Source organism: Leptodactylus fuscus, chromosome 4, assembly GCF_031893055.1.
Source record: "Leptodactylus fuscus isolate aLepFus1 chromosome 4, aLepFus1.hap2, whole genome shotgun sequence".
Classification (NCBI taxonomy): domain Eukaryota; kingdom Metazoa; phylum Chordata; class Amphibia; order Anura; family Leptodactylidae; genus Leptodactylus; species Leptodactylus fuscus.
The window spans coordinates 216,652,298-216,670,084 of NC_134268.1; the positions used below are offsets into that span (position 1 = coordinate 216,652,298).

Sequence of the window (17,787 nt, forward strand, 5' to 3'; positions counted from 1 at the left end):
TAATATATAGAAATTGGAAGAAGGTAAAGCCTTCAATGAACGTGAAGCACAGCGCCACACATTGTATAGTGGCCAGGCTTAGTATTGCAGCTCAGCCCCTTCCCCATGAATGCGACTAAGCTACAAACAAGCCATGTGACCCATGAATGTGACATCATTGGTCTATGAAATGTAAATGGCTCATTCTATGGTTGTTCTGGCTAATTTAGAAAAAAAAAGAAGTTCTATATCCTGCAATTTCCACTCTGACTACTAAACCTAACAATAAACAGGCAGTTGCTAATATAGAAGGGGTTTCTTTACAGCAGTCACCTCATTTACATCGCAGATAGGATTACAAAGGAGGATAACACCTGTATAGATAACACCACTGAGACATCATTACATCACTACTGACAATAGATGATGTCATAGTTTATCTCCTCCCCCTTCCTGCACAATCTAGAACATTCTCCCATAGACCTCAATGAGTCAGCTCCAGACTATTAATATCTATAGCCCTGTAAAGCAGATCACTAAATGCTGCTAACAGACTGGCGAAGAAGCTCAGGCAAGATGGCCGCCCCCATAGTCAGGGACAGGAAATAGAATATTGCAAAATCTATAATCAGAAAATAAAAATGGATGAAATAAAATGGATAGATTTCACTATCTGGTTTTAACAAATAATAAAAAAAAAAGTTGGCGTCGCTTCCCCTTTAAGAATTCTCACCGGACTTTCTTGGTCTGGACGCCTTCCCCGCAGTTCTGCTTGAGGTCGATGTTGGTGACCTTGCACACGCTCCAGGGCTCTGTGATCCACACATACTGGTTGCAGTCGCTGTGACACGGGACCACCTCGTATACCTGCACGGCAATGTATGGATTGGTCAGTACCCTGCGGCATGGTGGGGGATGGTATCATCCCATTATATAGGGTCCCCTATGTCTTCTAAGGTGACACATTGTCTGCAGGTAAAAGCATTTCTGCCGCCGGCGAGATTATTTCATATTGTAATGTGATCCATAAATGGCACTTGGAGTCTTTCAGACTCGTCCTTGAGATATCAGATTATCGCCGTATATTCCCAGCACGGGATATGGCGCCATCTGTATCTGCGCATTGTGTCCCCAGCCCTATACAGAGCATTAGCAAGAAGGGGTCAAAATATCATTAAAATGATAATAGTGAAAGTGCTCAAGTATCAGAGGTCAGCAGTGGCGTCATATACACCGCCATCTGATAATCCGGATTATAGGACACAATGGCTGCTATTATGTCCAGCAATGCCGGAATACAGGAAATGGAAGATGGAGGAGACGGCCCATGGACAAGGAGATTGCTCGAGATTATACATTTCCAGGAGGAATAATAGAGGGATGCAAAATACAGAATTCATAATTGAGACGTTCCGGGATTATATTATGGAGAATTCAGTTATTTACTATTCTTAACTCTATAATTTGGCAGAGAGAAGTTTATGAGATTTTATTGTATTTAATCTATCTATCTATCTATCTATCTATCTATCTATCTATCTCCTATCTATCTATCTATCTATCTATCTATCTATCTATCTCCTATCTATCTATCTATCTATCTATCTATCTATCTATCTATCTATCTCCTATCTATCTATCTATCTATCTATCTATCTCCTATCTATCTATCTATCTATCTATCTATCTATCTATCTCCTATCTATCTATCTATCTATCTATCTATCTATCTATCTATCTATCTATCATCTATCTATCTATCTCCTATCTATCTATCTTCTATCTATCTATCTATCTATCTATCTATATCCTATCTATCTATCTATCTATCTATCTATCTATCTATCTATCTATCTATCTATCTCCTATCTATCTATCTTCTATCTATCTATCTATCTATCTATCTATCTATCTATTATCTATCTATCTATCTATCTATCTATCTATCTTCTATCTGTCTATCTATCTATCTATCTATCTATGTTCTATCTATCTATCTATCTATCTATCATCTATCTATCTATCTATCTATCTATCTATTATCTATCTATCTATCTATCTATCTTCTATCTGTCTATCTATCTATCTATCTATCTATCTATCTATGTTCTATCTATCTATCTATCTATCTATCTATCTATCTATCTATCTATCATCTATCTATCTATCTATCTCCTATCTATCTATCTATCTATCTATCTATCTATGTTCTATCTATCTATCTATCTATCTATCTATCTATCTATCTCCTATCTATCTATCTATCTATCTATCTATCTATCTATCATCTATCTATCTATCTATCTATCTATCTATCTATCTATCTCCTATCTATCTATCTATCTATCTATCTATCTATCTGTGTATATAGGTGTATGTGTTTGTGTATATATCATAAAAAATGCAATAACAGGGTTAAATGTGTGACTATGTCCCTATAGTAGAGTTATACTGAATGTAGAGACAATATAAATAGGATCTATGATTATAATACCGCTCCCTCGCTATTCCGCAGCCTCTATAGATCAGCTCTTTAATGGCGCTCTGAGGCCGTGCGGGAATTATCTCAAATGTAATTAAGTGGATTCCAGTATAGAAAAGTAAGTGCAACGTTGTAACGAGATCCCACAGGAGAATCCGCTGATGTATGGCTGGTGTTTAACTGGAGCATAAATCTGTAATATAGTAACACGATCAATAAGAATACATAAATGTATAGCGCTCCTTACCTGGGCCTGTGGAGTGCGGAGGAATCCAAAAATGGAGAGATGTAGAAAAAGAGGAAAAGATATCATGAGGAAAAGGATAACAATCTAATATAACATCATGGAATCATCTAGAAACGTGCACATCCCATACAGTACAGGGATCTTCTAGGAATTCCCACTAAATGTTTTTGAACTGGATCATATTATTAGAATCCAATGTTCAAAAATATTCAATATTATATGATATGATATACTGAATAACTGTGAAAGACTCTTATCGATGGTTGCGATCACAATGACCTGAATGTATGGATAATAACAGAACAGAATGTATTCCTATAGGTTCCAGTTAATAGATCTTCTGTCACAGATTATCATGCATGTTGGTCAACTTTTTGAGAAGATGATTTAAAGGGTATGTCCACCTTTTTTTGGCCCACCTTATTTTTTATTGTTCCTATGCCTCCGAAATAAAAATAAGAAAGTATGTGAATGTTATTAAAGGGATTTTCTGGGCAAAAACGGAATTTTAGTGCTATGAATGGATTAATAAGTGCACCCATTATAACTTTAGCAGTGTTTTGAGTGGTTTCTGGCTTTCTCTGGCAGCTCCTAGCATCTTCTGCATTTGTACATAGTGTAGCTTCTTGCTGTCTTAGGCTACAACTATCATGATGCATTGCACTTCTCTCACTCACTCCCCCTCTCTCTCTCTCTCCTCTCTCTCTCTCTCCCTCTCTCACTCCCTCGCCCTCCCTCTCTCACTCTCTCCCCCTCCCTCTCTCACTCCCTCCCCCTCACTCTCTCCCTCCCTCCCCCTCCCTCTCTCCCCCTCCCTCTCTCCCCCTCCCTCCCCCTCCCTCTCTCCCCCTCCCTCTCTCACTCCCCCCCTCACTCTCTCCTCCTCCCTCTCTCACTCTCTCCCCCTCCCTCTATCACTCACATACTCCCCCTCCCTCTCTACCTCCCTCTCTACCTCCCTCTCCTCCCTCTCTACCTCCCTCTCCTCCCTCTCTCATTCCTTCCTCCTCCCTCTCTCCTCCTCCCTCTCTCCCTCTCTCCTCCTCCCTCTCTCACTCTCTCCCCCTCCCTCTCTCACTCACATACTCCCCCTCCCTCTCTACCTCCCTCTCCTCCCTCTCTCATTCCTTCCTCCTCCCTCTCTCCTCCTCCCTCTCTCACTCTCTCCCCCTCCCTCTCTCACTCCCTCCCCCTCTTCTCTCACTCTCTCCTCCTCCCTCTCTCACTCTCTCCCCCTCCCTCTCTCACTCCCTCCCCCTCCTTTTCTCACTCCCTCCCCCTCCCTCTCTCACTCCCTCCCCCTCCTTCTCTCACTCTCTCCCCCTCCCTCTCTCACTCTCTCCCCCTCCCTCTCTCACTCTCTCCCCCTCCCTCGCTCACTCCCTCCCCCTCTTCTCCCACTCTCTCCCCCTCCCTCCCTCACTCTCTCCCCCTCCCTCTCTCACTCTCTCCCCCTCCCTCTCTCACTCCCTCCCCCTCTTCTCCCACTCTCTCCCCCTCCCTCTCTCACTCTCTCCCCCTCCCTCTCTCACTCTCTCCCCCTCCCTCTCTCACTCTCTCCCCCTCCCTCTCTCACTCCCTCCCCCTCCCTCTCTCACTCCCTCCCCCTCCTTCTCTCACAACCCCTCCGTTTCCTTAGCTACCCTGCAGACTACAAGCCTTACTCACTCACCTAACAAACTCAACCCAGTCCCCCCACCCCATCCTACTTACCTGTCTTCTGTGTCCTCGAGACCAGGTAAGTATGATGGGGTTTGGTTACACTCCACTTCCAGAAATGAAGCATCACCGGATTATCAGAGCGTGTGCTTAGGGCTTATAAATTTATTCTACAGTAAGTATATTAACAGTTAGGCGGGGGAGGGGATTTAGTTTAGGGTTACATTTTTAGTTTACCCCGAACAACCCCGTCAATTAAGAAAATCTCATACTGTTTGTGGTTACAGCTCCTAAATACATGTTACAGACTACAAACCGACATCTTGTGTAGTCTGATTCTGAAGTTTTCTGCTACTTTCCTCCATCTGATCTTTTCTAGAACCTACTTATAGAGAGGGCACAGGGAGCGGAGTACCACCTTACTGTATAATCAGACTACACATGGTTTCATCACATCGTCACATCAGATATACAGCCAAGGAGGAAACTTAGGGTTTAGTGTAAGTGAGTGTCATGAGATTTCCTGACAGTCGCTCTCAAGGTGCTGGAAAAAAAACTCCAAACTGTAAATGGGAAAGTCCAGGCTTAATATCCATCATACTCAATACACAGTATATACATTGGGAGAATTTCCAAGACCAGAACCAGAAAATAAAAAAAAGAACAACTAAATATCCAGCAGAAGTGTGTCATCTCATCTCACCTGAGCATCTGCTGCACATAACTCACCGTCACAATCCTGTCCCCAAAAATTAAATTTAAAACAACTTAATTTTTAAACTAATTATTTAAAAAGCCTCTAGAGGGCAGTAGTGACATAGGATTGGCTTACCATGGACTAAAGCTAAGAAAGAAAGTCATCCTAAATCCCATATTAAATTAAAAGTTCATCAATCTAACTAATTGTTTCCAACATATTGTAATATAAAAGAGTCAAGTAGTAAAAGACAGAAGGTGACAGATCCAAGAACGTAAGCAACCAGCTCCAAGAATATCTGCATACTGATCAATACAAGATAATAATGATCGTGCACAAAGTCTCCAGACTGATTAAGTAAAGTGTGAAGCAATCATAATCTATAATACTGTATCAATAATCATGTCAGGAAATATTAATCAGGAAAATAACTGCTATAATACTGCTCCTATGTACAAGAATATAACTACTATAATACTACCTCTTATGTACAAGAATATAACTACTATAATACTACTCCTATGTACAAGAATATAACTACTATAATACTACTCCTATGTACAAGAATATAACTACTATAATACTGCTCCTATGTACAAGAATATAACTACTATAATACTACCTCCTATGTACAAGAATATAACTACTATAATACTACTCCTATGTACAAGAATATAACTACTATAATACTGCTCCTATGTACAAGAATATAACTACTATAATACTGCTCATATGTACAAGAATATAACTACTATAATACTACTCCTATGTACAAGAATATAACTACTATAATACTACTCCTATGTACAAGAATATAACTACTATAATACTACCTCCTATGTACAAGAATATAACTACTATACTACTCCTATGTACAAGAATATAACTACTATAATACTACTCCTATGTACAAGAATATAACTACTATAATACTACTCCTATATACAAGAATATAACTACTATACTACTCCTATGTACAAGAATATAACTACTATAATACTACTCCTATGTACAAGAATATAACTACTATAATACTACTCCTATGTACAAGAATATAACTACTATAATACTACCTCCTATGTACAAGAATATAACTACTATAATACTACTCCTATGTACAAGAATATAACTACTATAATACTGCTCCTATGTACAAGAATATAACTACTATAATACTGCTCCTATGTACAAGAATATAACTACTATAATACTACTCCTATGTACAAGAATATAACTACTATAATACTGCTCCTATGTACAAGAATATAACTACTATAATATTAATCCTATGTACAAGAATATAACTACTATAATACTACTCCTATGTACAAGAATATAACTACTATAATACTACTCCTATGTACAAGAATATAACTACTATAATACTACTACTATGTACAAGAATATAACTACTATAATACTGCTCCTATGTACAAGAATATAACTACTATAATATTAATCCTATGTACAAGAATATAACTACTATAATACTGCTCCTATGTACAAGAATATAACTACTATAATACTACTCCTATGTACAAGAATATAACTACTATAATACTGCTCCTATGTACAAGAATATAACTACTATAATATTAATCCTATGTACAAGAATATAACTACTATAATACTACTCCTATGTACAAGAATATAACTACTATAATATTAATCCTATGTACAAGAATATAACTACTATAATACTACTCCTATGTATAAGAATATAACCACTATAATATTAATCCTATGTACAAGAATATAACTACTATAATACAACCTCCTATGTACAAGAATATAACTACTATAATACTACCTCCTATGTACAAGAATATAACTACTATTATACTATCTCCTATGTACAAGAATATAACTACTATAATACTACTCCTATGTACAAGAATATAACTACTATAATACTACTCCTATGTATAAGAATATAACCACTATAATACTAATCCTATGTACAAGAATATAACTACTATAATACTACTCCTATGTACAAGAATATAACTACTATAATACTAACTCCTATGTACAAGAATATAACTACTATAATACTACTCCTATGTACAAGAATATAACCACTATAATACTACTCCTATGTACAAGAATATAACTACTATTATACTACCTCCTATGTACAAGAATGTAACTACTATAATACTACTCCTATGTACAAGAATATAACTACTATAATACTAATCCTATGTACAAGAATATAACTACTATAATACAACCTCCTATGTACAAGAATATAACTACTATAATACTGCTCCTATGTACAAGAATATAACTACTATAATACTACCTCCTATGTACAAGAATATAACTACTATAATACTGCCCCTATGTACAAGAATATAACTACTATAATACTGCTCCTATGTACAAGAATATAACTACTATAATACTACTCCTATGTACAAGAATATAACTACTATAATACTGCTCCTATGTACAAGAATATAACTACTATAATACTACTCCTATGTATAAGAATATAACCACTATAATACTAATCCTATGTACAAGAATATAACTACTATAATACTAACTCCTATGTACAAGAATATAACTACTATAATACTACTCCTATGTACAAGAATATAACTACTATAATACTAACTGCTATGTACAAGAATATAACTACTATAATACTACTCCTATGTACAAGAATATAACCACTATAATACTACTCCTATGTACAAGAATATAACTACTATTATACTACCTCCTATGTACAAGAATATAACTACTATAATACTACTCCTATGTACAAGAATATAACTACTATAATACTACCTCCTATGTACAAGAATATAACTACTATAATACTGCCCCTATGTACAAGAATATAACTACTATAATACTACCTCCTATGTACAAGAATATAACTACTATAATACTGCCCCTATGTACAAGAATATAACTACTATAATACTGCTCCTATGTACAAGAATATAACTACTATAATACTACTCCTATGTACAAGAATATAACTACTATAATACTGCTCCTATGTACAAGTATATAACTACTATAATACTGTCTCCTATGTACAAGAATATAACTACTATAATACTACTCCTATGTACAAGAATATAACTACTATAATACTACTCCTATGTACAAGAATATAACTACTATAATACTGCTCCTATGTACAAGAATATAACTACTATAATACTGCCCCCTATGTACAAGAATATAACTACTATAATACTACTCCTATGTATAAGAATATAACTACTATAATACTACTCCTATGTACAAGAATATAACTACTATAATACTACTCCTATGTACAAGAATATAACTACTATAATACTACTCCTATGTACAAGAATATAACTACTATAATATTAATCCTATGCACAAGAATATAACTACTATAATACTACTCCTATGTACAAGAATATAACTACTATAATACTGCTCCTATGTACAAGAATATAACTACTATAATACTGCTCCTATGTACAAGAATATAACTACTATAATACTACCTCCTATGTACAAGAATATAACTACTATAATACTACTCCTATGTACAAGAATATAACTACTATAATACTGCTCCTATGTACAAGAATATAACTACTATAATACTACTCCTATGTACAAGAATATAACTACTATAATATTAATCCTATGTACAAGAATATAACTACTATAATACTACCTCCTATGTACAAGAATATAACTACTATAATACTGCTCCTATGTACAAGAATATAACTACTATAATACTGCTCCTATGTACAAGAATATAACTACTATAATACTACCTCCTATGTACAAGAATATAACTACTATAATACTACTCCTATGTACAAGAATATAACTACTATAATACTGCTCCTATGTACAAGAATATAACTACTATAATACTACTCCTATGTTCAAGAATATAACTACTATAATACTACCTCCTATGCACATGAATGTAACTATTATAATACTGCTCCTATGTACAAGAATATAACTACTATAATACTACCTCCTATGTACAAGAATATAACTACTATAATACTACTCCTATGTACAAGAATATAACTACTATAATACTACTCCTATGTACAAGAATATAACTACTATAATACTGCTCCTATGTACAAGAATATAACTACTATAATACTACCTCCTATGCACATGAATGTAACTATTATAATACTGCTCCTATGTACAAGAATATAACTACTATAATACTACCTCCTATGTACAAGAATATAACTACTATAATACTGCCCCCTATGTACAAGAATATAACTACTATAATACTACCTCCTATGTACAAGAATATAACTACTATAATACTGCTCCTATGTACAAGAATATAACTACTATAATACTACTCCTATGTACAAGAATATAACTACTATAATACTACTCCTATGTACAAGAATATAACTACTATAATATTAATCCTATGCACAAGAATATAACTACTATAATACTACTCCTATGTACAAGAATATAACTACTATAATACTGCTCCTATGTACAAGAATATAACTACTATAATACTGCTCCTATGTACAAGAATATAACTACTATAATACTACCTCCTATGTACAAGAATATAACTACTATAATACTACTCCTATGTACAAGAATATAACTACTATAATACTGCTCCTATGTACAAGAATATAACTACTATAATACTACTCCTATGTACAAGAATATAACTACTATAATATTAATCCTATGTACAAGAATATAACTACTATAATACTACCTCCTATGTACAAGAATATAACTACTATAATACTGCTCCTATGTACAAGAATATAACTACTATAATACTACTCCTATGTACAAGAATATAACTACTATAATACTACTCCTATGTACAAGAATATAACTACTATAATACTGCTCCTATGTACAAGAATATAACTACTATAATACTACCTCCTATGCACATGAATGTAACTATTATAATACTGCTCCTATGTACAAGAATATAACTACTATAATACTACCCTCCTATGTACAAGAATATAACTACTATAATACTGCTCCTATGTACAAGAATATAACTACTATAATACTACCTCCTATGTACAAGAATATAGCTACTATAATACTACTCCTATGTACAAGAATATAACTGCTATAATATGGCGGTATTACACATACATATAATACCGTTTTCAGACATTATTCTTCCTTGTTCATTATTTAATTCTCAACTGTTAGAAAAGTTTGTCTGATCAGATCTCCAGGTTGACGTCTATAAAACCTGGGCTATAATGGCCGTCCCCTCGGCTCCCCTCTAATTGATTGACTGTCATAATTAATAGATGCTCTAATGTCACGTGTAATGTATCTCCTATTTATTCTAATGTGTTATTCAGATATGCAACATGAATAATTCACCATCCGGAGGAGCCGTCTCTAAACAGTCTCTCGGCAGTGAGCGCATCTGCCAATGACAAAGTAAATCAGGTACAGATGACATATGGAGACAGTTTCTTAGAACGTTTCTTCTAATACGCTCGCCATCACATGTCACCCCATCGCACCAATCATGGGGCTTGTGGGGCTGGAGATATGGAGATGTAGCAAAACATGTCTAGACATCTCGCCTGGGTTCTCTCCTGTGGGCCGAGGTTTCTATAAGATAACAGTGTCAGGTTCTCCCACCAGGTTGTGATTCTGGGATCTGGTAGATATTGTGCTGGTGATTATGGGATACATTGTTGCATTGATATTATTATTAAACAGACAATATTTAGATTTTGACTATTATATTTACAGTATTTTATTTTTTTATGAAAAAAGTCACAAAAGTTTTTTGACAAAAAAATTCACCTGATTGGTATGGTCCAGTTTGGGGCAGGGCCTTCCTCCGTTATAGGGCTTCTCACGTAGCCATTTGGATCGGACCTTGACTCCGCTGCCGCAGGATTTGCTGCATCGTGACCAGTTGGACCATTCGCTGAGCTTGCAGTCGGAGGGGCAGGGGATGATACACGCTTCTTCTATGTAACCTAATACGGAGGTCAAAGTTGTTACGTTAATGAGCATAAAAGAGAATGAAAGAGGCAAGAAATCATGACTATGGCATGGAGGTGCCCAAAGAGTTTGTCCACATGGGGGCGTAACCGTCCGAGGTGTAAACAATATATATTGATAGAGCTGAGATCTGGTTGATCACCCCTTGCTACTACCAGGATTGTCAAGGCCAACCCCATTTTTAAAATTCCTTTCTAAGGAATTTTGAGCCCGAAGAACTCGTAAGAACCTTCATCTGATTAGCCCAAAATCAGAATTTCTTTCGTTGGAGGACCCGACATGTCCACATAATAATGTGATCGGTGTAATTCATAATGTCTCCTGGGGTGGCACTGTAGAGAAATGGAGCACTCGCTACCAGTTTCCTTCAAAGAGTAGTCAAATAATCACTGGAGGTCCCACCAGTTGGACAAACACAGACAACTGAGGGCCCCATGGAGCCCCTTTTTCCCAACCATAACAACATGCATCTTAAAGGGGTTTGTGTTAGATCAGATATTGATGACTATGCTTAAGATAGGTCAACAGGATCAGATTGGTGGGGATCCAACACATGGCATCTCCACCAATTAGCTGGAAGTAGAAGACTCCAAACACTGTGACACATTGTTGCAGCTCAGCTCCCATTCAGGTGAAGGATAGATCATCAACATCTGATCTTTACAACCCCTTTAATTTCCCCTGCAGTGATCAGTTAGATCCCTGTTACTCTATGGTAGTGAATGGATTTTTGGTAACATCATTGGTGGTCTAGGCTAGTGATGGGGTTAATAATAACAGCCCTGGTGGTCTCGACGAGTGAAGATGGGCAGTAGTATCTTCTAGGCTAGGGAAATGAAGGTGTCAGTGATAATATCCCTAGACAGATGGGCCATTAAAGGAACAAGAACAATGGCTATTTGCCTATTCATAGAATAAATGATAAGTTTTGGATCATTGGGGGTCCCACCACTGAGCCCTCTCCCAGTTAGAGAACAAATGAAGCCATGGTTATACTGCTACACTGCTGCTCCAGTCAACGTCTGTGAGACTGATGAAGATCGCTGAGTAACTGGACAACTATCTTCATCAGTCTCATAGACACTGGGTGGAATGGCCAGTGTCAAATGGGTGACATTGGACCCCTGCTCTCGTTATTGGTTGGGTAATGTTGGCCCTCTGTGTCCTTCGGGTACTTGATAGCCTGGGGTCAACCTATCATCCCGAGACCCTTCTAACAAAGATAGACTGCCTGGAGACAGAGACATCGCCTTACTGGATCCTTTCCCTAGAAATTTGGAAAGTGGGAACCAGTCAAGACATTTAGTTCAGAGAAATGGCTGCCAATGTAATACAAGAACGGCCATCAGCACAGAAACAATGTCTCCGTTCCAGCTCATACAGGGTAGTCCTGAGCAGGGGAGCCCCTCTGTAGTGTCTACATGACCTAATAATGGGAACCAAACAGTGCGGAACTGAGTCCACAAACCGAGGATCCGCGCTCACTGGCAGTCAAAAAGAAGATCAATCGACAATCCAAATAGACAGTACTTTGATTAGGATAAAACAGCAGAAGTACGACGCGTTTTGGGCCGTCCAAAAGGCCCTTTCTCAGGTGCAAAATGAACTTAGATGGACTTCGAGGTGATGATGACTGTCTATCAATCACTTGACGAGAAACAACGACCTAATGGAGCTTCTTAGTACAATCCCTGTTTTTTTTATACTCAAGTTTACTTGAGTTCATGAAACGCGTTAGCCACTATCTCCGTACATACAAAGGAAGCCAAACTAAACTCCGTCTTTTGGAAGTTTTTGCCTATTTTATCTCCATTCTTCGGAAGACAAGGCATCTCCTTATCTGCATCGCCCAGAAGATCTAGAGGTAGACTCCGCTAAATTCATATCTCCAGATCCGAGAAATATTATAATCTCTCTAGCAGAAAGTAATATATCAAACGGAAATCAGAGCCGACTATCTCCCCATGTAATCCAATAAAACATTTTATTACTTGTTTCACACATTGAATTATACTGGGAGCATGCATAATTAATTGGGACTCTATCTGGCCGTATCTTCCTATGTAGGGCAGCGGCGCAGCCGCTCACTTCGACTTAATCAGCGCTATAAATCATTATACAAAATTAATTTTCGGTAAGTGTGAATCGGCGGCCTCCGCACAGACGCGGCCTCTTTGGCTCTTTACAAGCGCAGCGTTATTTAATAACTGGCCATGAAAACAAAATATTACGAGGATTTTATTTGCTGTTTTTGCCGTCGGATTTATCGGTGAAATTCGGGAGTCGGTAAATCAAATTGGGAAAGTAAAATTGTGGCGAAGAATAAAGAGCTTGAAAAGAAATGAAACATAATAGCAATCGGTAAAAACAGCAAATCAACGCATTGGCGCTTAATTACTAAGGGGATCGGTCTACTTTCCAACGTCTGGGAACATCTCATGTTAGATCCAAGGCCGGGGGAAGGGGGGAGGCAAATTTATCTGTAGATTTAAAGGGATTCTATCATTAAAATGCTACTTTTTTCTCACGAACATGTAGGAATAGCCTTAAGAAAGTCTATTCTTCTCCTACCTTTAGATGTCTTCTCCGCGCCGCCGTTTGATAGGAATCCTGGTTTTCTTCAGTACGCAAATGAGTTCTCCCGCAACATTGGGGGCGGTCCCCAGCACTCAAACAGCACTGGGGGCGTCCCCAATGCTGCAAGAGAAATCTCCAGCGCCGCCTCTATCTTCGTCTGGAACGGCCTCTCTCCGCATCTTCTTCCGCCGCTGGGTTCAACCTTCTACGCATGCGCAGTCAGCTCTGCCATCGGGCCTCAGGCAGAGCCAACTGCACATGCCCGCGGCCATTTTTTTGTGGCTGCTTGCGCAATACGCTCCTATAGTTCAATGGCAACAAAAAAATGGCCGAGAGCATGTGCAGTCGACTCTGCCGGAGGCCCGATGGCAGAGCCAACTGCGCATGCGCAGAAGTTTGAACCCAGCGGTGGAAGAAGACGCGGAGAGAGGCCGTTCCCGACTAAGATGGAGGCAGCGCTGGAGATTTCTCTCGCAGCATTGGGGACACCCCCAGTGCTGTGAGAGAACTCATTTGCATTACTGAAGAAAACCATGATTTCTACCGAACAGTGGCGCAGAGAAGACATCTAAAGGTAGCCTTTCTTAATATCACACTTCTAGAAAATTAGGAGAGAGGGTGAATGATGAATTCCCCCCATGGGGAAGTGGAGATGGCAGCATGTTGATGATCTTGACTTTGGAGGATACTCACCGTGACTATTACACCTCGAGGTCTCCACCAGCCGGTTGTTCTGGTCATAACATGCCATGGCTTGATAGCGATATCCTTGACCACATTCCTTGATGTCTCCTTGGACTTTCATCCCAAGTAGAACCTCCACTTTCCCCTCGGGTAGGATACAGTCTGACCAGTTCCCCACCGGTTGAGCGTTATATTTATCACATGGACAGAACTGAGTCTCTATCACTGGATACAACTGGGAATTCTTACACTTGTCTTTTTTCTTACTTTTTCCTGTAGAGAAAGAAAATTCACAATGAAAAAGTTTTTATCAAAGGGGTTCTCCGATTTCCATAATCTCCCCATTGATAAACTAAACACAAGGTCGGATCCCCTGGAATCCCCTGTATGGAGATTTAATCTTTAGGGCAACTGAGTGGTCAATGGAGAGGGACTGGTAACGTCAATCACGTATGTCACCCATTCCTTACTGTAAACGATAAAGTCAAAGACCAGTGAGCCGTGGCATGGGTAGGAAAGGGGAGTGGGACTGTACAACAGAGCACCAGGGATAGAAGAATGGGAGTTTTTCGTTTGCTTCACACCCTCCCCAGCCGATCCTAAGTTTGCTATCATTCCTGACCAACCCCTTCACACCATTACACATAACAACCTACCGAGAAGAGATCGCTTTCGGGTCCTGACCGCTCCACAGTCTCCATTACACGGTGTAAATTTGGACCAGTGGGTAAATTGGCAGTCGTCCTGGCACGGAATCTGGCAGGGTTGGGTTAACGTCGGTAAAGGACCGGCGTGTTTGAGGCACTCAGTGATGTCTGACTGTGCTCCGTCCTGCCTACGACAAGTGATAGCTAAAAACAACGAAGGTAAGAAATTGAAATTTATTCCACAAAAACAGACGGTAAATTGTAACAGAAATGTGAACAATTCTTAGAATCCTTAGATTGTTTAGTCTAAACTTCCCTATATCATAAGTCACGGAGCCTAAAGCTCAAACTTTGTCTTGACCGATACCAACCATGACCTGGTCGGCACATCCAGGGTATCACACCAATTTTTGAGTTTGAAGTAGTAGATAGAACTGCCCTAGAAATTAGGATTCTCCATTCACTTAGATGGGAGTTCCCAAAATAGCTGTGGCTATCTGCTTGGCTCTTTTCAGAACTCCAGTACAAGTGAATGGAGAGATGGCCCCTGCCCATCTACTTGTGACCACAAATGGGGTCAGAGATGGGACCCCCATTTATCAAGCATTTCTGGCATATCTTAGATGGGAAAGCTCTTTAAGACTGTCTAGTCTAGGTTTCCACTATTACACAATATTAGTTTTATTGGGACACAACCTTAGGATGCTCACTGATCCTGGAGGGGTTGTTTAGTTGCTAGATAGATCCAAGACTTGCAAATAAGGGGCTGATACCAACCTCAAAATGATGTATTAGAAGGAAGAGACAGTCTTCTGTTTCATTTTTCTATATTCCCACCACATTATTGTCCCTATAAGTGCCCCAGTGATCTCTGATCATGTATCGTTGTTGTTACAATGTTATAAAAAGCAGAGGCCACCAACAATTAATATAAATGTATTATTACATCAGAGTATTGCAGTAGAGTGTATATGACTGGTAAGTGAATGCGAGAGTCACTTCCAGACTCTGCTGGAGCTTTATTGTAGCACAACCTTAGGATGCTCATTGATCCTGGTGGGGTAGTGTTTAGCTGGAAGTTGTTTAGTTGTTAGGTAGATCCAAGACTTGCAAATAAGGGGCTTATAACAGATCTCAAAAGTATGTATTAGAAGGAAGAGACAGTCTTCTGTAGGATTTTACACATTATTGTCCCTATGAGTGCCCCAGTGATCTCTGATCATGTATCATTGTTGAAACAATATTATAACAAGCAGAGGCCAGCAATAATTCATATAAACATATAAATACATCAGAACATTATAGCAGAGTGTATATGACTGGTAAGTGAATGCGAGAGTCACTTCCAGACTCTGCTGGAGCTTTATTGTAGCACAACCTTAGGATGCTCATTGATCCTGGTGGGGTAGTGATTGTCTGGAAGTTGGTTACATCCAGATAACAGACATACAGACCTCAAAAGTAGAGTTAGAAAGTAGTTTTACTGTCTTTCGTCCACATTATTGTCCCTATGCCCAAGTGATCTCCCATACAATATTGTAACAAGCAGAGGCCAGCCATATAACGGTATTATTACATAAGCGTATTATAGCCGCATGTCTATACACTGTATTATTTATTACTGATCTCATCCCCCGTCAGGTTTCCAGTAAACATTTCCGAGGACTTTCCTTTTGTTCGGCGTGGCAGGTTCTATAAAGCGCTCTTGATTAAGGAGATGAGAGAATTTAATTGCGAGCTGTAATCTGTAGAACATAACGCCTTGTAGATTTTAATGGAATTTAGTAAAGCAATTACGTCCCATAATTATACAGATAATATACTCTGCTACAAGATATTCTTCTCCATGATATCATTGCGGTATGTTTTACAGCTCCCGTAGTGACGAGGTAAACTCATCCCAATGCACCAGGTGGAGGAGTTCAGGGAGGACGGTAAAATAGGCAATTACCTAAGGCATCTATGTGAACAAGGGCTTATGGGGTGTACCTTAATCATCAAGCCTTCAGTATAGCAATGTGTGGGGGAGAGAAGACAATAGGCTAATGGATTACCTGCACTCCAGGTCAGAACATGGCAATGTGTCTATATAATGCTCTAAGCCTTCACCGACCTAAACCGCTCTTCATATACAGTATTATATTTACCACAGGGGGGAAAAGTGATCAATAGACACCAATAGTAGCAGCCATAGTTGTGGTGTCATTATCAGTCACCAGGCACATGGGCACCGCTATCAGGCATGGCGGCTGCAAAATTTAATGCGGCTCCAATGTGAGCATGATCCCTAATCTGTACCAAAGTTTTTGCATAATTCCTGTGTTATGTCATGTAATATATGTGTGTATGTATATCTGCATGTGACATCATAATATCTTTATGTTCTTATGCTGCTATATTACGGCGCCCTGTATATTGTACTGTGTCCTGTACTGTGACATCACTGTGTGTATTATCCCTGTACTGTGACATCACTGTGTGTATTATCCTGTACTGTGACATCACTGTGTGTATTATCCTGTACTGTGACATCACTGTGTGTATTATCCTGTACTGTGACATCACTGTGTGTATTATCCTGTACTGTGACATCACTGTGTGTATTATCTCTGTACTGTGACATCACTGTGTGTATTATCCTGTACTGTGACATCAAAGTGTGTATTATCCCTGTACTGTGACATCACTGTGTATATTATCCCTGTACTGTGACATCACTGTGTGTATTATCCTGTACTGTGACATCACTGTGTGTATTATCTCTGTACTGTGACATCACTGTGTGTATTATCTC

General features: G+C 38.4%; 1 protein-coding gene across 1 annotated transcript in view; it reads right to left on the reverse strand.

The window, feature by feature from the left end:
- Window positions 1-17,787, reverse strand: part of THSD7A (thrombospondin type 1 domain containing 7A) — a 172,536-nt gene that overhangs the window by 23,107 nt on the left and 131,642 nt on the right. Inside the window, exons 13-17 of the mRNA XM_075271807.1 lie at window positions 15,003-15,197; window positions 14,356-14,619; window positions 10,882-11,060; window positions 2,709-2,714; window positions 713-846 (exon numbers count right to left, since the gene is read on the reverse strand). Coding sequence (XP_075127908.1) covers window positions 713-846; window positions 2,709-2,714; window positions 10,882-11,060; window positions 14,356-14,619; window positions 15,003-15,197 — 778 coding nt within the window. The remainder of the gene's footprint in view (window positions 1-712; window positions 847-2,708; window positions 2,715-10,881; window positions 11,061-14,355; window positions 14,620-15,002; window positions 15,198-17,787) is intronic.